The sequence below is a fragment of the Cupressus sempervirens genome, chromosome 11, assembly GCF_028749045.1.
Source record: "Cupressus sempervirens isolate cs-2001-9-10 chromosome 11, ASM2874904v1, whole genome shotgun sequence".
Classification (NCBI taxonomy): Eukaryota; Viridiplantae; Streptophyta; class Pinopsida; order Cupressales; family Cupressaceae; genus Cupressus; species Cupressus sempervirens.
The window spans coordinates 668,318,641-668,342,954 of record NC_143128.1 but is presented as its reverse complement, the minus strand read 5'-3'; the positions used below and the strand labels follow the sequence as shown (position 1 = coordinate 668,342,954).

The 24,314-nt window shown below is 30.7% G+C and overlaps 1 protein-coding gene across 1 annotated transcript; it reads left to right on the top strand.

Moving 5' to 3' along the window:
• The first annotated feature begins 21,203 nt into the window (after positions 1 to 21,203).
• On the top strand, positions 21,204 to 24,074 carry LOC149531509 (uncharacterized). Its single transcript, XM_089808353.1, has 6 exons — positions 21,204 to 21,313; positions 21,518 to 21,649; positions 21,737 to 21,878; positions 22,122 to 22,529; positions 22,623 to 22,917; positions 23,449 to 24,074. Exons 1-6 carry the CDS (start codon positions 21,204 to 21,206, stop codon positions 24,072 to 24,074), a joined length of 1,713 nt encoding a protein of 570 aa, XP_089664479.1.
• The last annotated feature ends 240 nt before the right edge of the window (positions 24,075 to 24,314 follow it).

Sequence of the window (24,314 nt, the reverse complement as noted above, 5' to 3'; positions counted from 1 at the left end):
AATTATTTCAAAATTCTATTCGAAACATAGTCAACTCAAGTCAACCGTGGTTAAATCTAGTCAACTTTTGGTCAAACTTGATCTTTGCGTATGTGAATATGAGCAAATGTGAGTATGAATTCTAGCAACAATTCGACACAAATTTCCATTCAACCTTTCAAAATGAAGAGATGAGGGTCTATTAAATAGACTTTCATGGAATTCATCAACTGTTGAGATCGATTTCAATCAACGGTCAGGATTAAAGGTGAAGTTCAGTCATAAAAGGGGATTTCCAAATTAAAGGGAGTTAACAGATTTAATTTGAGTAAAGTAAAGAGTTAACTGATTCAATTTGAGTAGAAAAATGAGTTAATTGATTTAACTCATTTTTAATCAATAGTGAACTGGAGACTTCCCTTTTTGAACTGAACAGAGATTTTGTTGAGATATTTAATTCAATAAAATGAGATATGGTCTCATGATTACTTTTTCTGTTTAATTAAATAATCTTTAATTAATTAGAGACACTTTTCTTATTTAATTAAATAACTTCATTTAATTAATTAGGAATGGCTTCTCATTTAATCAAATAACTTTGTTTAATTAATTAGAAGTAAGTACTCCATTTAATTAAATAATTTCGTTTAATTATTTCAAAAAAAAATTTGAAACTAGTCAACTCAAGTCAACCGTGGTTAAATATGGTCAACTTTTCATCAAACTTGACCTTTGCGTATGTGAATATGAGCAAATTTGCGTATGAATTCCAGCAACAATTTGATGCAAATTCTCATTCAACCTTTCAAAATGAAGAGATGAGGGTCTCTTAAATAGACTTTTTTGGAATTCATCAACGGTTGAGATCGATTTCAATCAACGGTCAAGATTAAAGGTGAAGTTCAGTCATAAAGGGAGATTTCCAAATTAAAGAGAATTAATAGATTTAATTTGAGTAAAATAAGGAGTTAACTGATTCAATTTGAGTTGAAAAAGGAATTAAATGATTTAACTCATTTTTTATCAATAGTGAATTGGAAATTTCTCTTTTTGAACTGAAGAGAGATTTTGTTGAGATATTTAATTTAATAAAATGGGATATGCTCTCATTATTGTTTTTTCTTTTTAATTAAATAATCTTTAATTAATTAGATACACTCTTCTTATTTAATTAAATAACTTAATTTAATTAATTAGGAATGGCTTCTCATTTAATTAAATAACTTTGTTTATTTAAGTAGAAGTAAGTACTACATTAATTAAATAATTTCGTTTAATTATTTCAAAATTATTTTTGAAACTAGTCAACTCAAGTCAACCATGGTTAAATCTGGTCAACTTTTGGTCAAACTTGATCTTTGTGTATGTGAATATGAGCAAATGTGAGTATAAATTCCAGCAACAATTCGATGCAAATTCTCATTCAACCTTTCAAAAGGAAGAGGTGAGGGTCTCTTAAATAAACTTTCTTTGAATTCATCAATGGTTCAGATCGATTTCAATCAACGGTCAGGATTAAACGTGAAGTTCATTCATATAGAGAGATTTTCAAATTAAAGGGAGTTAATAGATTTAATTTGAGTAAAATAGGGAGTAAACTGATTCAATTTCGGTAGAAAAAGGAGTTAACTGATTTAACTCATTTTTTATCAATAGTGAACTAAAAATTTCCTTTTTTGAACTAAAGAGAGATTTTGTTGAGATATTTAATTTAATCAAATGAGATATGCTCTCATAATTGCTTTTTCTATTTAATTAAATAATCTTTAATTAATTAGAAACACTCTTCTTATTTAATTAAATAACTTCATTTAATTAATTAGTAATTGCTTCTCATTTAATTAAATAAATTTGTTTAATTAATTAGAAGTAAGTACTCCATTTAATTAAATAATTTTGTTTAATTATTTCAAAATTCTTTTCGAAACTAGTCAACTCAAGTCAACCGTGGTTAAATCTGGTCAACTTTTTGTCAAACTTGATCTTTGCGTATGTGAATATGAGCAAATGTGAGTATGAATTCCAGCAACAATTCGATGCAAATTCTCTTTCAACCTTTCAAAATGAAGAGATGAGGGTCTCTTAAATAAACTTTCTTGGAATTCATCAATGGTTGAGATCGATTTCAATCAACGGTCAAGATTAAAGGTGAAGTTCAGTCATAAAGGGAGATTTCCAAATTAAAGGGAGTTAACAGATTTAATTTGAGTAAAATAAGGAGTTAACTGATTCAATTTGAGTAAAAAAAAGAGTCAACTGATTTAACTCATTTTTTATGAATAGTGAACTAGAAATTTCCCTTTATGAACGGAAGAGAGATTTTGTTGAAATATTTAATTTAATAAAATGAGATAAGCTCTCATAATTACTTTTTCTATTTAATTAAATAATCTTTAATTAATTAGAGACACTTTTCTTATTTAATTAAATAACTTCATTTAATTAATTAGGAATGGCTTCTCATTTAATTAAATAACTTTGTTTAGTTAATTAGAAGTAAGTACTCCATTTAATTAAATAATTTTGTTTAGTTATTTCAAAAGTTTTTTCAAAACTAGTCAACTCTAGTCAACCGTGGTTAAATTTGGTCAACTTTTGGTCAAACTTGATCTTTGCGTATGTTAATATGAGCCAATGTGAGTATGAATTCTAGCAACAACTCGATGCAAATTCTCATTCAACCTTTCAAAATGAAGAGATGAGGGTCTCTTAAATAGACTTTCCTCGAATTCATTAACGGTTGAGATCGATTTCAATCAACAGTTAGGATTAAAACTGAAGTTCAATCATAAAAGGAGATTTTTAAATTAAAGAAAGTTAACATATTTAATTTGAGTAAAATAAGGAGTTAACTGATTCAATTTGAGTAGAAAAAAGAGTTAACTCATTTAACTCATTTTTTATCAATAGTGAACTGGAAATTTCCCTTTTTGAACTGAAGAGAGATTTTGTTGAGATATTTAATTTAATAAAATGAGATATGCTCTCATAATTACTTTTTCTATTTAATTAAACAATCTTTAATTAATTAGAGACACTTTTCTTATTTAATTAATTAACTTCATTTAATTAATTAGGAATGGCTTCCAATTTAATTAAATAACTTTTTTTAATTAAAATAGAAGTAAGTACTTCATTTAATTAAACAATTTCGTTTAATTATTCCAAAATTCTTTTAGAAATTAGTCAACTCAAGTCAACTGTGGTTAAATCTGGTTAACTTTTGGTCAAACTTGATCTTTGCGTATGTGAATATGAGCAAATGTTAGTATGAATTCCAGCAACAACTCGATGCAAATTCTTATTCAACCTTTCAAAATGAAGAGATGAGGCTCTCTTAAATAGACTTTTTTGGAATTCATCAACGGTTGAGATCAATTTTAATCAACGGTCAGGATTAAAGGTGAAGTTCAGTCATAAAGGGAGATTTCCAAATTAAAAGGAGTTAACATATTTAATTTGAGTAAAATAAGGAGTTAACTGATTCAATTTGAGTAGAAAAAGGAGTGAACTAATTTAACTCATTTTTGATCAATAGTGAACTGAAAATTTCCCTTTTTGAACTAAAGAGAGATTTTGTTGAGATATTTAATTTAATAAAATGAGATATGCTCTCATAATTACTTTTTCTATTTAAGTAAATAATCTTTAATTAATCAGAGACACTTTTCTTATTTAATTAAATAACTTCATTTAATTAATTAGGAATGGCTTCTCATTTAATTAAATAATTTCATTTAATTATTTCAAAAAAAATTTCAAAACTAGTCGACTCAAGTCAACCGTGGTTAAATCTGGTCAACTTTTGGTGAAACTTGATATTTGCTTATGTGAATATGAGCCAATGTGAGTATGAATTTCAGCAACAATTTGATTCAAATTCTCATTCAACGTTTCAAAATGAAGAGATGAGGGTCTCTTAAATAGATTTTTTTGGAATTCATCAACGGTTGAGATCGATTTCAATCAACGGTCAGGGTTAAAGGTGAAGTTTAGTCATAAAGGGAGATTTCCAAATGAAAGGGAGTTAACAGATTTACTTTGAGTGAAATAAGGTGTTAACTGATTCAATTTGAGTAGAAAAAGGAGTTAACTGATTTAACTCATTTTTGATCAATAGTGAACTAAAAATTTCCCTTTTTGAACTGAAGAGAGATTTTGTTGAGATATTTAATTTAATAAAATGATATATGCTCTCATAATTACTTTTTCTATTTAATTAAATAATCTTTAATTAATTAGAGACACTCTTCTTATTTAATTAAATAACTTCATTTAATTAATTAGGAATGGCTTCTCATTTAATTAAATAACTTTATTTAATTAATTAAAAGTACTCCATTTAATTAAATAATTTCGTTTAATTATTTCAAAATTCTTTTCTAAACTAGTCAACTGAAGTCAACCGTGGTTAAATCTGGTCAACTTTTGGTCAAACTTGATCTTTGCCTATGTGAATATGAGCAAATGTGAGTATGAATTCCAGCAACAATTTGATGCAAATTCTCATTCAACCTTTCAAAATGAAAAGATGAGGGTCTCTTAAAGAGACTTTTCTGGAATTCATCAACGGTTGAGATCGATTTCAATCAACGGTCAAGATCAAAGGTAAAGTTCAGTCATAAAGGGAGATTTTTTTAATGCCCCACCAAGGTATCCAAAAGAAATAACCTAAAGTTTGACTAAGTTTGATAGCATTTTTTTTTTTTTTTTTAAATGCTATCAAACTTAGTCAAACTTTAGGTTATTTCTTTTGGATCCCTTGGCGGGAAAGCAGGGCCTACGACTTTGAAGCCGGCAACCTTTTTAAAAAGGCTTTCCTTTTTTTAGTTTTGATTTCTTTTTACGTGCATCATAAATCATAATCATTTTATGGAATTTTAAATAATATTAAATTCGTAATATTAATTATTAATAATTTTATTAATAAATTATATTATTAAATCAAATTTTATTATTAAGTTATATTATTAATTAATAATTAAATAAATTATTAATTCATGAATAATAGTTAAATAAATTATTAGTTAATTTAATTATATTTGATTTAATTAAAGATTAATCCTAAACTATTTTAGGATAGTAAATTTAATAATAAGGGTAACCTTATATGTATTTTTGAGCTAATAAATTAATGGGTTGACTTGTAAATTAAGCAGAGAATCTCATGCACTTAGAATGTACTTTGAAATGCAAATTGAACTTTACTACTAACGTTGTTATGTATTTTGAAAATCAACTCAAACTATGAATTGTACTATTTTGTTTATGTTATCTATGTTTTGGAGTTGATTAGATGTTGACTAGTCTTAGGATGTTACCAGAGGTTCGGGGGTTGTGAGTTGTTCTCGATCTTTATACCTGACCTTGGTAATGTGATGCTATGCTCTATTATGGATGTCTTTACTGATTGTTATTGCTTTCTAATTTTCTTGTGTGAAGCTAAGGTGTTTTAAAGTGAATTGTTCTTGGTGATGTCACGTTGTGACATGTTTTGACTTGACCATTTTGGAGTCTTCGATAAGTATTGTGATCTATTATTGGGATACTTTTTGGTTGCTCGTTGGAGAACCATTGGATATTGTGACTTATTATTGATGCCTTCAGTTGCTGATAGAGAACTGTTGTGATCATTATGATTATCATTTGATGCTTTCCGGTCATTTGTATAGGGCTGAGGTGATATTTGTGATTTGTGATTTCATGAGCCTAGGGTAGGTTATCTATGTGTAGTGTCGAAAAGTGGCTTGCGATGGGGGTCGGGGCCCTAATTGGCTGCCAAGGTAACTCATTGTAAGTTATTTTAATAAGTAAAAATATCTCACCTAAATACTGACTTAAATGAATCTAATAAGATAATTGTATGTTCTCTCCCATGCTTTGAGTGCTAGTACAGACTAGGATAGGGTAGAGAGAACGCTTGGTTGCAACCTTGCATTCCATAGTATGCCTCATCAGTACGAGAGGATACTAGTGGCCGCAGGATCACAGGGGACCCAAGATTCCTAAGGGATTATTCGAGTAACTTTCGACGTGACTTTTGCGATGACAATTTCCTGCTTGCATGGTAGGTTTCCTACGTGTCTTTGTGTGCCTCTGGGTTTAGATGTCAATCTATTTTTAGGAACCTTTGAGTTAGCATACTTATAAGATTTCCTGGACTTAGAGAGTATTTATGTTACATGTTTTGTTTCCATTGGGACTTGAGACTATCTCCTCAACTCGGTGGGAGTGGACCATTTAGGTTCCACGTGGTCGGGTAGTTGTGCTTTTTACTCTTACCATTGAGATCTATCCGAGACACCGTGGTTGGAGTATTACTGTTGGTATATACCTTCATTCTTGTAGTGCTTGCCCTTGGTTCACATTTTGTTATCATTGCTGAACTCTTTTAAAGCTAGTTTTATGTTGATGGTTAGCAACATTGTTTTGAGATTATCAGATATTGTGCTATGGATTCAATTTATTATGTGATGAGATTACTTAGATTTTGCATTTCATGTATGCATGATGATTATTTTTAGTGTTTGTAGTTATTAATGATGATTAGTATGATGATTTATTATCATATGTATTTTCTTATGGATACTTATCCCATACTTGCATGTGTAGGGTGTGTGTGTTTGCTTTGCGTGTTTGCTTTTGTCATGCCCAAAATATAAGGACAAAAACACACACAAATTTTTTTTTTTTGATAATAATAAATAATTAAACATGCTCTAAGTTGAAATGATTGATATTAGTTTTAGTACAGGTTCTCTACCTTACGTCTTAGGATTACAAAGATGAGGATGATTACTTTGTTAAGATTGATGTCGATAAACTCGTTTTCCTACATTAACTTTCCACAATAAGAAACAATTATTTAAAAGACAATATAATGTATTCGAGTTTAGATTTATTGAAAGTACATAACCAGAATCAACTATAGAACTCTTAGACAATTATCAATTTACAAATTAATCGATATTAGAAAGTCACTTTAAGGACAAACAACTTAACTGGAATTAAAACTGAACATATATCAAATTTATTACTTTAACTTTACAACTATTTTAACATATTAATGAACCATCAAAATCTTACTAACTAAGCATAAATCAATAATATATTTAGACTAGTTTAAATTCATTATAGTAGAGAGCTAAAGTTATACTAATTTAATTGACGATAGATCTTATAAAATTGATATTAGTTTAATATCATACTCATGGAACTTAAATTAAACTATATCCTAAAACTAAATCATTTAAAGTTTAGGAATCTTTCTAGAATGATACTAACATTAGTTCCTAACTAAAATTGAATGAAAGAAATCTAAACTAAAACATACTATGACAATTAATATTTAAAACGTACACATTAACCTTCCTTACCAATGAGCACTTAGTGATACGCTAATTGAACCTTTACTAACCACTTAATTTTAAACCTAACTTTATTAGAAATAAAACATCTCTAAAGGTAATGCAATATGCTTAATGTAACTATGATTAGATAATAAGATTGCACAGGCTTTCATAACTTTACAATCTTAACATTTCAATAGACAATTAACTCCAACATACCTATACAATCTAATCATTTAATTTAATGTCTGCTATTAAAGTTGGTGGCCATAGCACAAATTCAATAAATCTATATTTTAATCTAACTTTATTTGAACTATCATAAATTTAAGTCCATATTAAGATTGATCTATAAAGCTCACAACAGTATAGAACTAATTAATAAAACGTTAAAACTGTTCTAATTGAAATATTCAAATTTCACATTTAAAACTTTTTAAAATTAAAACGAATTTCATACTTTGACATCCAAATCACTATTTAGTATTAACATTGTTACTTAACAATTAATACATTACCTCCTAATGCCATCAAGATTACTAATCTAGTTTATAGATTTATTTGCCATACTTAATTTAAAATATAAACAATCTGTAACTTAACTAAACACATTTCTAACATTAATATTACAACACCATTTAACCACACTATACTAAAACTGATCATGAATTAACAAAAGACTTTAAATAATATAACTAAACAAAAATAAATAAACAACATTCAAAATTAAATCTAAAACTAACTTAAATCTAACATATTCTAACTACACATAATTTACTAACAAACATTCAATTTCTAACCAACATTAAACTTACTTATCAACATAATACAAATGACCCTACTAACAACCTACATCCCCCCTCCTTCCTAGTCCTAGACCTACTTTTCCCCCCTACACCCCCTATGCCAAGTGGGCAGCTTAGACCCCACTTCCCTAGAGTCTGCGCGCTGCCCGAGGGCCTGCGCATGCAGGCTTGTCTCTTCCATCTGCCCACGCATTGGGTCACGCATTGAGGCAGAGAAAGGCATGGGGTGGGGTGGTTGAGAAGTGCAGGAGAGTGGAGTGCAAAATACTCATTTTATTTAAAACAAAACTTAATCGCCCTCCCATCCCAAGACAGGGTCAACGCATGAAGTTGGGATAAAAGAATATGGGGAGGGTGCTTAAGTTAATCATAAATTACTATAATAACATTTTCTTTGCCCTCCCCACATGCGATTTGACCCATGTACTTGCTGGGGGAAATAAATATAGAAGGTAAGTTATGTTTTATTTTTATTTTTTAAACAATCTTACAAATGGAAATGATGGTCTAGCAAGGTACCCTGCTCATTTAGTCCTTAAGAGTTAAATGCAAAAGTTTAATAGGTGGGCTATGTCAACCAACATTTGCTATTAAATAGTTTAATTTCAAAATTAATAGATTTATATTTCTTTTGTAAGATTTTAATATTAGATTTCAATTGGAAACCAAAGGAATAATACAGAGAATATTCTCTGTGACTTGGGGAATTAAAATTTTCTTCCCATACATTTTCCAGAGGGCCTTTTTGACTTGGAGGTGCACATTTTTTTTCAAGAGGCCAACTTGGCTAAGTGCTGGCATGCTTCTTTGCTAAAATTCTTTGATAAACAAGATGAGTTAAACAGTTCTAGAGGCAATGTGGAGTAATAATCTTCTAAATCAATTGACACACAAGCATGCAAATGAATATAATCCTCTTAATCAAATTTATTTTATTATTTATGAAGCTTAACAAGAAATTATGATCTCATAGTTAGAATTCAAGGAAAAGGTGAGGAAGTAATCCTTATCAAATTTAATTGTATCACTATTGTAACTTAACAATGAATGTGCTAGCTTGGTGGTCACTATATAGAATTGATATTATAACATGTTAATGTTCAAAACATTGAATTTAAACTTCAACACATCCATTTTCCTTTTATTATCATAATTGAAACTCAGAATTTTCCAATTCAAGACATTAACTATCATTCTAATTTCTCACATACATATGCAAAATTTGAATTCACATGAGAGCAACACAAGGAAGATTTCATAATCTCTTTTATTTTCTCTATTATTCATCCTGGTTCAAGGATCCACCGGGAAAGAACCAGTAAGAAAACCCGATGTCTTTGCCAATACCTCCATAACTCAAATACATTCCACATGATTCCAATTACATTTTACATAATTATTTCAATTCAAAATGAAATCTCTTCTAAAACCTTCACAAGTACTCTCTTCCAATACCTTCAAAACTTCAAGGAAACACAAGGAGGACAAGAGCTGACCCAAGGTGATTCAACATAAAACAAATAAACAATTCAACATACACCCAACCCGGTTTAACACAATAGATCCATCCATAGGACACTATTTAGGGGGGGAGGTGGATTTTCCCAATGGGAGATGTCAATCACCATATCTTAACATAACCCTTTCGGGGTTAAAACTTAGGAACTTTCTTTGTTCCTCAAATGCCCTTTCGGGGCCAATTCAACAAGAATTTTCTTTCCTTTCTATACTCAAGATTTCACAATATCAACAAGGTATGTGATGACCGGTAGGGGCCCATACACCCTACCCTTTTTTCCCTCCTCTCACTATGAAAGGAGACTCTGCACCATTGAGATCCAACTAAAGCCCTACCCCCACATGGCCACTTCTTCCCTATCCAAGGGTGAGTAATGCCAAATACAACCCCATGAAAACCCCTCAATAAAATACATCAAGATGAACAAGAACACATCAAGAACAACACAAAAGAAACCCTCCAAATCAACCCAACATACAAGCAAACAACAATTAACAACACAACACAATGTGCAAGAACAAGCATGATCAAAACATGGAGAAAACAAAATACAAAGCCAAGAATCCTACCTTCACCAAGGAGTGATGGTAACAATGGAGGTTTGAGAAGAGCTTCCTTTTTCTCCTTCCATCCCCAACTATCTCCCAAGCTTTCTCTAAAAATGGAGATTGGGTGACCACCCCAAAACTCCTCCAAAAATCCACTAAATAGGTTCCCTTCACTCAGCTAGGCTTCATGAGACCCTAGGATGGAGTTTGGGTTCCACTCAAGTGGGTGACAAGCCATTTTCGCAATCAACCATAAATGAGATTTTAAGTGACCCTAAAAGTCAACTAGGGTGGCTAAAGTGGGTGGAAAGTACCCCCAACCCTTACCCTTACCCATGGGTGCTTAAATTTAACATTTTTAAGCCTTAGAGACTTGGTAAACACATAAAAGTTAGGAAATACTAAAATCAAATAACAACCTTTAAGGGTGGACAATACAAAGATGACACAAATCAAACAAGGGGTTCAGCTTGTCACTCCATTGGATTTTTTGACTAGCTTTCCTGCATACTCGTTGCACATGTTAGTAGTCCGAGAAACATATAGGTCCAAAACATGCATTAAAATTTTCATGAAATTAAAGACATCCATTTTCCACAATTCAATTATTTGTCTTATCCTATTCATTAAAATTGGAAAATTCAAAGTATTAGTTGCATTCCTTTACTTCATCAGCATATATATTATAAGGCATTAAATGACATAAATCAAATATCTAAAGTAAAGCATCATACGTCATAGATAGCATGATAGTGTTCAGTGCATCAATAATGTTCTTGACATAACGAGTCAAAAGTATCAAAATAACAAAGTATCATCAATGCTAGGATGGGTCGGGGTGAGGCCTCACAGCTTTTGTATGGCGTGTCTGATGTGGTTAAGGAAGGGAGTCGTAGTCACCTGCTAGTCGAGATCTACACGATGCACCACTTCCTACCATTGCCTGTTTAGTTTAGTATATATTGTGTTTGTACATGCATGGTTTTTATGCAGGTTGCAGGTACCGGGTATCGACTTCCCTGAATTTCTAGGATCAACGTACCCTATCACATCATCTCAATAATAAGAGAGGGGAGATAAATTCTCAAGTCCAAATCCCAACCCTTTTAAGCCATTTGTTCTAATTGAAAAATTAAGACAAGTATCTGAGTTGAGTACCCTTCGAATGCGTCAAATGACGTAATTCATGATTTAAACCCTTGGTTTGATATTGTATGTATTTTGGCTATGATGGGTTTTCATATTTTTACCTTGTGAGTCTTTGGAATATTTTCTATTAATTAAACTTAATTAAAAAGATTTAATTAATGGTTTAATTTAATAGAAAATTAATATGATATTTTAATATTTATTTTATTTAATTAATTGAGAAATTAATTAAATAAAATAATTAAATTTGAAAATAAAAGTTAAAAGATTAAATTTGGAATATGACAATATTTATTTTAATAATAATAAATTTGAAGTTCATTTTTAAATAAATGACTAAATAATATTATTATTAAAGCTAATAAATATTTTAACAATTAAGTTTTAGAAAATGAAATTTAAAAGTGAAAAATATATTAAAATTATTAAAAGATTCTAGATTTCATGTGATTAAAATATAAATATATTAAGATTGAAAAGTGGAGATATTAAAGTTAGTGCATGAGATTTAATAAATAAATAAATTAAATTGGAAAGAGTAAAAGTAAATATTAAATTAATTAATGTGCATTATTTTAATATTTGCTCACATAGGAGTTGGAAAATTCTTGAGAGTTGTCATGTAGACAACACTGGAGTTTGCACTCTAAGAATGAACAAGTTGTCTACACTTAGAAGTTAGCATTTTATTTGAGCACATGGTGTCTACAACCTTAAGACTCATCTAGAAGGTTGGAGAAGACCCATGCTTGGTTGTCATGCTTATCTTCTAGTTGTTTCTAGAGACACTCTAGATGCATCTTAGAGGCCTTTAAATAGAAGCTCTCCTAGTGTGTTTGGACAAGCTACAAGCTACAAGCTTAAATGGAAGCTTCAAAGCTTACATGCATTGGAGAAGTTCATATGCTCATATGTTTCTACATGCTACTATGCTTCTTATACCACTTCTAGTCACTTGGAGGTTTTCGGTTGGCTTGGATTCTTGGAGGAATTGCGAATGATGGAGAAGGAAGGGATTTTCTATGGACTTCTGAGGCATGGCAGATTAGCATCAGTGTCCGGGTGCACTCGTGTTATTCACATATTCTCTTTGCACTCTTTCTCTTCTTGTCTTCATCATGTTTTTGTGTCTGAATACTCTTTGTGTTGAATCTATAATTGGAATTGGAATCTAGATACTTTATTGGTTGAGAAGAAAGCAATAGAAAAACCCTAGATCCAAGTAAGGAAGAAATTAGATCTAAACGGGTTTGGGTTCGAATTAGAATCAAATTGAGAATGATGATTTCAAATTTATAGTTAGACTTATTGGATGGATTAATGGATATGTTTAGAAAACAATTATTTTTAAAAAAAAATTCTTGTTTAGAAAAGCCTTTAAATCTAAGTATATTTATTCTCTTTTGTAAATTTGCATATATATTTTAAATACAGTGATAATTGATAACAAATTTTGTATATATATACATATACATATACATATACATATACATATACATATACATATACACATATACATATACATATACATATACATATATATATATATACATATATGTATATACACATATATATATATATACATATATACATATATGTATATATTTGTGTATATTAAAGTGAGAAACTTATTTATTAAATTCGAAATTGCAACTCGTTTTTCAGAAAACATTTTTATGAAAAACATTATAAACAATTTTATATTTATTCATATGTTGGATGGGCGGGTAGGATACCCCACACCGGCTGCAGTACGTGGCAGGACTGTGAAGATCGCAGTGTACCTGCGACCCGCAGGTCTCGCACGAGTACGTGCCAATGATTTTATAAGCATTGCCATCATTTTCTTTAAAAGGGTTTAAAACATACAAATTTAATAGAATATGGATGTTTATATATATATATATATATATATATATATATATATATATATATAAATTTTGATATTCAACAATTATTATATATATTATATTTATTATAAATAAAATTTTAATATTAATAAAATTAATCATCTTATAACATTTTAATTCTCATGATATAAATTTAATTTAAATTGTTTAATAGAATTTAAATGAGAAAGATAGAAAAAAAATCGAATGGAAATTTGAGAAAACTATATATTATTTTATAAGAACAATTCTTCTAGAGATATTAACATTCATTGAATGAACGATGAATCTGATTTAAGTATTGAAATTATTAATGGGATTATTATTTATAAATAATTGTTAAGGTTAGCAATTATTAATGAATGATAAGTAAAGCTAGTATAAGTATTAAGTAATTCAATTAATCTCAAATTGAGATTTGTAATAGTTGAAGTATAGCAATAAGTTATAATAATTGGTTTAGACAATCTCAGGGGATATGAGATGAAAGGCTAAAGCAATTATTAGATAATGATATTGAGAGATAGTTAACCTTATATCATTGGGAAAATAAATGCGTCAAAGTATAGGTTATGGAACTATGGTTAATTATTCATTGAGAGATATTCTTTGAGTTGTCATATAATTAATTGTAAAGTAATTAATAAATAAGTTATGCAATGAGGTTCTATTGAAATAATTATTGTTATAATTATTGATATACCTTAAAAGTTAGTTAAATATTAACCAATGAAGTTCGTAAGGTTTCTTTAAAATCAATTAATAATAGTTTTGATGAGTTTATTATTTATTAATGTTCATTGGGTCTAACAAACTATTAATAAATAATGGTGTAAATAGTTCGATTAGATTTAATATAGTGAAGATTATTTAATGATTAAAGTTTTGTAAAGGTATTAGTTTTTTGAATTTAAAGTATAATTGATTTTTAATCAACTGATATTCATTGGGTTGATATTATAACTATGATATTAATAATTAAGTTGTGTGATAGAATTTTATTTGAAATGATTAATGATAATACGAATTTGTCAAGGGAATGTTTGTATTCTTTCAAGATGACGAATGTGGTCATACGGAATTATTATTAAGATTTTCAATATAGCTTGTTATTAATATTCATAAGTTATTATTATTGAATTATTAATATGATCATTTGAGTATTGAATTATAGTTTACTTTTAACTTACATAATTCTAGTTAGTTATTAGTCAAATGATGTTAATTGGAACGTTGCTATGGTTATGCAATTATTAATTAAATCAATAAACTAGAGTTAGTTGAATTTAATTAATAATTAAAAATGTAATGGAGATTTAATTGATATAATTCTTTTAATGAGATTGTAGAAATATTGATATCAAAGTTGATAGGTCTTATTCTTATGACTTGAATAATGACTTTAGATATTTTAATGGTGAAGACTTAGTAATATATAATTGAGAATTGTTAGAATGATAAAAGTTTGAGGATTGTGAACCAATGTTAATTGATCATTCTAATAAAGTTATAATCTTCCTATTCGAAGATTGATAAGCTCTCTTATAATATAACGAATAATGATCCTAGAAAAGTTGAAAAGATAATCAATTAGAATATGGATCATGGTTAAATATAGAGAACAATTTAATTAAGGGTCAATGATGATCAGTTTAATGAGTAAATATTTATGTTTAAGTTATTCTTAGAATGTAATTCTTAATAATGGAAGGATAATGCTATCAGGGAACAAATGGGTTGACTTGTAGGTCAAATGATGAAACTTAGACATTTGAAGTATACTTGAAAATGAGAACTAAAACCCTTACACTTGAGAATAGAAACTGAAGCTCCACACTCAATTTAACTATGTAATATAGCAAAACCAAAACATGTGTTTGCATCGTGTATTCTATATGCTTCTTGTTATGGGTTTTGGGTTGACTAGTGTTGACCAGTCCCATGTTGTTACCAGAGGCTCAGAGGTTATGAGATGTGATGACATATTGATCTTATTTGGTCTCGATCTTTATAAGCCCAACCATGGTTATGTGGTTGTATGCTCTATGAAATGTTTGTATTTGTTCATCAGTCTTTATGTGTGAAGCTGAGATGTATGTGTATGAGACACCTGAGCTAATCATTTTTGAGTCATCGATCAATTATCCTTGGATTATTTTCTAGTCGTCATGATGAGACTGAAATGTTTATTTATTTTTTGATGATTTCATGTTGTGACATGTTTGACTCAACCATTTTGGAGTCTTTGATTAGTATGATTTTGAGATATTCTTGGTTGCTTGTTGAGAACCAATGGATATTGTGATTTATTTTGAGACATAATTTGGTTGTTGAGAACCAATGGATACTTATGATTATCAGTGATGCCTTCAGTTGCCAATAGAGAACTGTTGTGGTCATGATTTTCTATGGATGCTTTTCCAGATGCTCATGGAGATTTGATGATTCTTATTATGGATATTTGATGCTTATATTGTGGATATTTGATGATTCTTTTTTATAAATTATCTTTTGGATTTTCTTTACAGTCGCTTGTACAAGACTATGGTGATTTATGATTCCATGAGCTTAGGGTAGGTAATCTACTTGTAGTGTCAAGAAGTGGCTTACAATGGGGGCCGGGGCCCTAAGTGGCTGCCAGGGTAACTCATTGTAAGTTTCGTTAATAAGTGATAACATTTACACACTAAATGGGGATTAAATGAACCTAAAAAGATAATTTTTGATGTTCTCGCCCATGCCTTGAGTGCTTTGACAAACTAGGATGGGAGTAGTCAGATTGCATGGTTGTGACCGTGCATTCCGTAGCATGCCTCGTCAGTATGAGAGGATACTAGTGGCCGCATGAGATCAGTATGGACCCGTGGAGTTTAGCTAACTGCCAGGGTAACTTGTACATGATAATTGCGATGACACTTTCTCGCTTGCAGAGTAGGTTTCCTACATGTCATTGTGTGCCTCTGGGAATTAGATGTCGATTTTGTGTGTGTTGGAACCTTTGAGTAGTATACTTTTAGAATTCCTAGACTTATAGAGATTTATAATTTGTGGTTTTGATAGCCTGTTTGGGACTTGAGATTATCTCCTCAGCACGGTGGGAGTGGACCACTTAGTTCCACGCGGTCAGGTGGTAGTGTATTTTCCACTCTTATCATTTGAGATCCATTCGAGACACCATGGCTGGAGTATTTCTTGGTTGGTATTATCTTCATTATGTTCTTGGATCATTATGATAGATGATATAGTCTATGATGGATGTATTTAACGGTATGTTTCTCACATTGATGATTTGCATATGATGATGATATGTTATGCTTTACTTTGCATGTTAGTAGGATGTTTTAAGAGTGACATTCCTACTATGTTAATACCGATGATCTCTTCGGTGCTTTGGAAATGTTACGTACAGAGGGATGGCTAGGATCCACGATGGTCTAATGATGCTATTTACGGTTGGGAGGAACCGTGCACTTAGTTATTTATGTTTGTGTTATATGGTTATCTTTTATGATGGATGTTTATATCTTTATGATTATGATGTATCATGTATGCCATGTGGTTTCATTTATGTTATTGCATCATGGATTAATATTGGATGATGATGTACTTTATTTACATGGATGTTTATTCTTTCAAGCTTTTCATACCTTGTAACATGTACAGTGGATGATTGAGCTAAACTAAAATATAATTACAAAAGGACACTTGTATATGGTTTAAGAACATTGGATGCATCATTGTTATTTCATTGCTAAGGATGTGATGTTAGATGAATGGTTAATTTAGATGTGATTCAACGTTAAAATATCTTTAAAGAATGTAATCTATTTTTTTGTGTTATGTTTACTTTCAGTTGGATTTTACTATTGCTTTCGCGAATGTTGTGAATGGTTTTACTTTCATGTTTTTAAAAAAAAAAATTGTTAGGTAAACTTAGTGAAATTCTTTGGATTCCTTGGCGGGGCATTACATTTGGTATTAGAGCCCAAGTTTCAATATTGGGAGCTCTGGATATATTGGAATGCCACTAGTTCTTAACTAGTTAAATAAAACGAAAACTTTGAACTATCATGTGTATCTCTTTCAAACTAAAAACTTGAAACTAGGTGAACTGAAACAGAACCTAAACTGTTACTTGCATACTTCAACACTTACCTTTCAAAACTAAAAATTCTACTTAAACCTAAATGAGGGCAAAACTGAAAGATTGAAACTTATTCTAGTTGCAAAATATGTATCATTCTATCTATGTTGTAAGATAGTATACCTTTGTTTTCATATTTTTACCTTGTGAGTCTTTCGAAAATTTTCTATTAATTAAACTTAATTAAAAAGATTTAATTAATGGTTTAATTTAATAGAAAATAAATATGATATTTTAATATTTATTTTATTTAATTAATTGAGAAATTAATTAAATAGAATAATTAAATTTGAAAATAAAAGGTAAAAGATTAAATTTGGAATATGACAATATTTATTTTAATAATAATATATTTGAAGTTCATTTTTAAATAAATTACTAAATAATATTATTATTAAAGCTAATAAATATTTTAGCAATTAAGTTTTGAGAAATGAAATTTAAAACTGGAAAATATATTAAAATTATTAAAAGATTTTAGATTTCATGTGATTAAAATATAAATATATTAAGATTGAAAAGTGGAGATATTAAAGTTAGTGCGTGAGATTTAATAAATAAATTAATTAAATTGGAAAGAGTAAAAGTAAATATTAAATTAATTAATGTGCATTATTTTAATATTTGCTCACGCAGGAGTTGGCAAATTCTCGAGAGTTGTCATGTAGACAACACTGGAGTTTGCATTTTAAGAATGAACAAGTCTACAATTAGAAGTTAGCATTATTTCAAAATGTCATGTATTTAAATAAATAATTTTGTTTAATTATTTCAAAATTCTTTTCGAAACTAGTCAAGTCAAGTCAATCGTGGTCAAATCTGGTCAACTTTTGGTCAAACTTGATCTTTACGTATGTGAATATGAACAAATGTGAGTATGAATTCTAGCAACAATTCGATGCAAATTCTCATTCAACCTTTCAAAATGAAGAGATGACGGTCTCTTAAATAGACTTTCCTTGAATTCATCAACGGTTGAGGTCGATTTCAATCAACGATCAGGATTAAAGGTGAAGTTCAGTCATAAAGGAAGATTTCCAAATTAAAAAGAGTTAACAGATTTAATTTGAGTAAAATAAGGAGTTAACTGATTCAATTTGAGTAGAAAAAGGAGTTAACTGATTTAACTCATTTTTGATCAATAGTGAATTGGAAATTTCCCTTTTTGAACTGAAGAGAGATTTTGTTGAGATATTTAATTTAATAAAATGGGATATGCTCTCATAATTGCTTTTTCTATTTAATTAAATAATCTTTAATTAATTAGAGACACTCTTCTTATTTAATTAAATAACTTCATTTAATTAAATAACTTTGTTTAATTAATTAGAAGTAAGTACTCCATTTAATTAAATAATTTCGTTTAATTATTTAAAAATTCTTTTCAAAACTAGTCAACTCAAGTCAACCGTGGTTAAATTTGGTCAACTTTTGGTCAAACTTGATCTTTGCGTATGTGAATATGAGCAAATGTGAGTATGAATTCCAGCAACAATTCGATGCAAATTCTCATTCAACCTTTCAAAATGAAGAGATGAGGGTCTCTTAAATAGACTTTGCTGGAATTCATCAATGGTTGAGATCGATTTCAATCAACAGTCAGGATTAAAGGTGAAGTTCAGTCATAAAGGGAGGTTTCCAAATTAAAGGGAGATAACAGATTTAATTTGAGTAAAATAAGGAGTTAACTGATTCAATTTGAGTAGAAAAAGGAGTTAACTAATTTAACTCATTTTTGATCAATAATGAACTGGAAATTTCCCTTTTTGAACTCAAGAGAGATTTTGTTGGGATATTTAATTTAATAAAATGAGATATGCTCTCATAATTACTTTTTCTATTTAATTAAATAACCTTTAATTAATTAGAGACACTTTTCTTATTTAATTAAATAACTTCATTTAATTAATTAGGAATGCCTTCTCATTTAATTAAATACCTTTGTTTAATTAATTAGATGTAAGTACTCCATTTAATTAAATAATGTCATTTAATTATTTCAAAATTCTTTTCGAAACTAGTCAATTGAAGTCAATCGTGGTTAAATCTGGTCAACTTTTGGTCAAACTTGATCTTTGCGTATGTGAATATGAGCAAATGTGAGTATGAATTCCAGAAACAATTCGATGCAAATTCTCATTCAACCTTTCCAAATGAAGAGATGAGGGTTTCTTAAATAGACTTTTCTGGAATTCATCAATGGTTGAGATCGATTTCAATCAACGGTTAGGATTAAAGGTGAAGTTCAATCATAAAGGGAGATTTCCAAATTAAAGGGAGTTAACAGATTTAATTTGAGTCAAATAAGGAGTTAACTAATTCAATTTGAGTAGAAAAAGGAGTTAACTGATTTAACTCATTTTTGATCAATAGTGAACTGGAAATTTCCCTTTTTGAACTGAAGAGAGATTTTTTTGAGATATTTAATTTAATAAAATGAGATATGCTCTCATAATTACTTTTTCTATTTAATTAAATAATCTTTAATTAATTAGAGACACTTTTCTTATTTAATTAAATAACTTCATTTAATTAATTAGGAATGGCTTCTCATTTAATTAAATAACTTTGTTTAATTAATTAGAACTAAGTACTCCATTTAATTAAATAATTTTGTTTAATTATTTCAAAATTCTTTTCGAAGCCAATCAACCATGCTTAAATCTGGTCAACTTTTTGTCAAACTTGATCTTTGCGTATGTGATTATGAGCAAATGTGAGTATGAATTCCAGCAACAATTTGATGCAAATTCTCATTCAAACTTTCAAAATGAAGAGATGAGGGTCTCTTAAATAGAATTTCCTGGAATTCATCAACGGTTGAGATCGATTTCAATCAATGGTTAGGATTAAAGGTGAAGTTCAGTCATAAAGAAAAATTTCAAAATTAAAGGGAGTTAACAGATTTAATTTGAGTAAAATAAGGAGTTAACTGATTCACCTTGAGTAGAAAAAGGAGTTAACTCATTTAACTCATTTTTTATCAATAGTGAACTGGAAATTTCCCTTTTTGAATTGAAGAGAGATTTTGTTGAGATATTTAATTTAATAAAATGAGATATGCTCTCATAATTACTTTTTCTATTTAATTAAATAATCTTTAGTTAATTAGAGACAATTTTCTTATTTAATTAAATAACTTCATTTAATGAATTAGGAATGGCTTCTCGTTTAATTAAATAACTTTGTCTAATTATTTAGAAGTAAGTACTACATTTAATTAAATAATTTCGTTTAATTATTTCAAATTTTTTTTTGAAACTAGTCAACTCAAATCAACCGTGGTTAAATCTGGTCAATTTTTGGTCAAATTTGATCTTTGCATATGTGAATATGAGCAAATGTGAGTATGAATTTCAGCAACAATTTGATGCAAACTATCATTCAACCTTTCAAAATGGAGAGATGAGGGTCTCTTAAATGGACTTTCCTGGAATTCATCAACGGTTGAGATCGATTTCAATCAACGGTCAGGATTAAAGGTGAAGTTCAGTCATAAAGGGGGATTTCCAAATTAAAGGGAGTTAACAGATTTAATTTGAGTAAAATAAGGAGTTAACTGATTCAATTCGAGTGGAAAAAGGAGTTAACTGATTTAACTCATTTTTGATCAATAGTGAACTGGAAATTTCCATCTCAACTCTTCTCAAAGGAGGAACCATCTTGTTCCTTCTTCCGGAGATCATCTCTTTTTCCCAGGGAGGCAATTTCTTTAGAATCCACTAATTACTTTTCTCAACTCTTCTCAAAGGAGGAACCTCTTTCCTTGATTGAGAGAAAGACTATTTTAGAATGTATTCCCCATCTTGTGTCTGGCAGTATGAACAGAGATCTGTTTAAACCTATTACGCTTGAGGAGCTGGAAAATGTGGTATTTTCTATGAAGAAATGTAAAGCCCCGAGCCCAGATGGATTTCCCATTGAATTTTTGTAAGAGTTTTGGGAAATTATTAAATTTGATATTCTAGATGTTGTTCAAGAATCATATCATAATAAAAAAATGCTCAAGTCTTTGAATGCTACTTTCCTGACTCTTATCCCCAAGATTGATGGGGCTAATTGGTTGGATCAATTCAGACCTATTGCTTTATGTAATGTCACATACAAAATTATCACCAAATTAATTGCTGAAAGGCTTAAGCCTTTCCTGGCCTCTTTGATATCCAAGGAGCAGGGAGGCTATGTTAGTGGTAGACAGATTCTGGATGGTGTGGTTATTGCTTTAGAGGCTATTCATTCTATGGCTACGTCCAAGGAAAAAGCTATGTTTATTAAGCTGGATTTAGCTAAAGCTTATGACCGAGTTAGTTGGGAGTTCCTGAAATAGGTGCTTCTTGCTTTTGGATTTGACAGGGAATGGGTGGATTGGGTTCTCAGCTGCGTGACTTCCACATCCTTTTCTGTTCTTATTAATGGAGAACCGACTAATCTATTCTCTGCTTCTCGGGGGCTTCGACAGGGAGATCCTATCTCTCCATATCTATTTATCATTATGGCAGAGGCTTTGGGCAGATTTATAAAATCTCAAGCTGAGCAGGGATTTGTCCAAGGGTGGATGTGGCACAATAATATTCTAGCATATGCGCACCTCCAGTTTGTGGATGATACTGGATTGATGGGTTTGGCTACCATTAATGAAGCAAGGAACTTCAGAATGATTTTGGACACTTATTTGAAAGCCTCTGGATAGCAGATTAATGAAGGTAAATCATCTATTTATTTCTTTAATACTCCTTAGGCGATTCAGGTCAAGATTGCTAGAATTCTCAAGTTTCAGGTTGGATCCCTTCCATTGATTTATCTAGGAGTTCCTCTATCCCTTGGGGCTCAGCTGAAAGAGTATTGGCAAGGTCTATTGGACAAATTTCGTAGCAAGGTGAGTCATTGGACTCATAGATGGCTCTCTTCTGCTGGTAGGGTCATCCTTCTCAAGACTGTGATTCAGGCTCTTCCTATTTATAGGTGTCTTGTGCAAACTCCTCCCATTGGAGTTATGAAAGACTTTGATGCTCTGTCACGACAATTCCTTTGGACAGGAAATCTCCTCTCTTCTAAATGGTGCTTGGTCAAATGGGACACTATTTGCCTGCCTAAATTTTCTGGAGGATTAGGCCTTAAATGTATGGCTCTTGGCGTCAAGGCTTTGGTAGCAAAGTTATATTGGTGGTGGTGCAAGAATCAAGATCGAGATTGGGCTAAGATTCTAGCTTATAAGTACTTCCCAAGAGAGAAACTTTAGGATATTCCTAGACTGGAGCTGGATGGTAAGGGATCCTTTATTTGGGAAACTCTTAAAAGAGGAGCTCCTCTCATCAAAGATGACCTCTTCTGGATATGTAATAAAGGATCTTGTGGGCTTTTCTGGCATGAATCTTGGGATGGCTTGATGGTTGTGGCTAATTGGAAGGATCCTCAAGATTGGCCCCCGGGGGGCTCTTCAGAAATTCGGGTGGAACTAGCCAATCTTCTCTCAGTTAGGTTGTACAGCTCTTCTATGGACAAAGACATCCTAGCTTGGGGTCCCAGCCCTAAAGGTACTTTCAGTGTGGCCCAAGGATATGCTCGACTGGATAGTCAATGCAATGAATTTTAGGAAATTTCTTGGTGGAGGAAAGTTTGGAATAGGTTCTCATGGCCTAAATGTAAGTTTTTTCTTTGGCTGGTTGCTCAAAAAAAATGTCTTACTTGGGATAACCTCCAGAAAAGAGGGTTTCAAGGTCCTTCTTTCTATCCCCTTTGTAGGTTGCATGGAGATGATGTTTCTCATTTATTCTTCTTATGCCCTCTCCTTAGAGAAATTTGGCATAAGTGGTGGGAAGCATGGTGTCTTGGATGCATTCATCCTACATCTCTTACTAAGTTTTGGGATAGTCTTGGTAGACCCCCTGCGAGAACTTCATTCCTCCAGGTGGCCTAGGCTGTTGGACCTTCTTTCATTCTTTGGAATCTTTGGCTGGAGCGTAATCATCGGATCTTCTGTAACTCCAGCTTAGGAGTCACTAAACTATGGCAGTTGATCTTAAGCAGGCTTCAAGAGACCATCTATGCTAAATGTGATATGACAGAGCTAGTGGATCCCATTGATTCAAGGATTGTTAAGAATTTGGGATTGGTGGACAAAGGTTTGGGAAGTAGAAGCAGTAAGAATCTCCAGCCACTAAAAAGAAAAGTGAGCAGGATGGGTAGATGGAGACCTCCACCAGATAATGTCCTAAAAATCAACACTGATGGCTCCTCCCAGGGTAATCCTGGACAAGTGGGTGTAGGAGGAATTGGGAGAGATGCAAATGGAAAGGTTGTTTTCATTTTCTTTATTCATAAAGGAGTTCATTCCAATAACGTGATGGAAGCCTTGGCCATTAAAGTGGCTTTGGTGTGGGCTTGTTCTCTTGGATGGAGGAGAATTGTGTGCGAATCAGACTCTCAGATTGTTGTGGACATGATTAGTAATCAGAGAATAGATGACTGTAACTGGCATATTGCCTCTCTTGTTAGAGAGATTATTCACTTGAGTAGCTTTGTGGATGAGATCTCCTTTTGTCATATTCCCAAGGAATGGAATGGAGTTGTTGACATCTTGGCTAAATGGGCTTCAGAGAAGGGAGCAGGTTGGGATATTTCCAATAGAGATGATCTTCCTGTTGATTGTGTAGGTATTTTAAGGCTTTTAGTGGAGAAGGATAGATCTTAAAGGCTTTTGAGTGTGGTTCGGCAGATTGGGCCTGAGAACTTTGTAATTGGTCTTTTCTAAATAAATTTTTACCCATTTTTTCAAAATTAGGAATAGCTTCTCATTTAATTAAATAACTTTTTTAATTAATTAGAAGTAAGTACTCCATTTAATTAAATAATTTTGTTTAATTTTTCAAAATTATTTTCGAAACTAGTCTACTCAAGTCAACCGTGGTTAAATCTGGTCAACTTTTGGTCG

Bases quoted from the DNA above. Each gene is read 5' to 3' on its own strand.
- LOC149531509 (XM_089808353.1), top strand. From the start codon at position 21,204: ATGAACAGAGATCTGTTTAAACCTATTACGCTTGAGGAGCTGGAAAAT. The intron at 21,314-21,517 runs GTAAGAGTTTTG...AATTGCTGAAAG, and splicing joins GGATTTCCCATTGAATTTTT to GCTTAAGCCTTTCCTGGCCT. The intron at 22,918-23,448 runs GTACTTTCAGTG...GTGATATGACAG, and splicing joins TTGGGGTCCCAGCCCTAAAG to AGCTAGTGGATCCCATTGAT.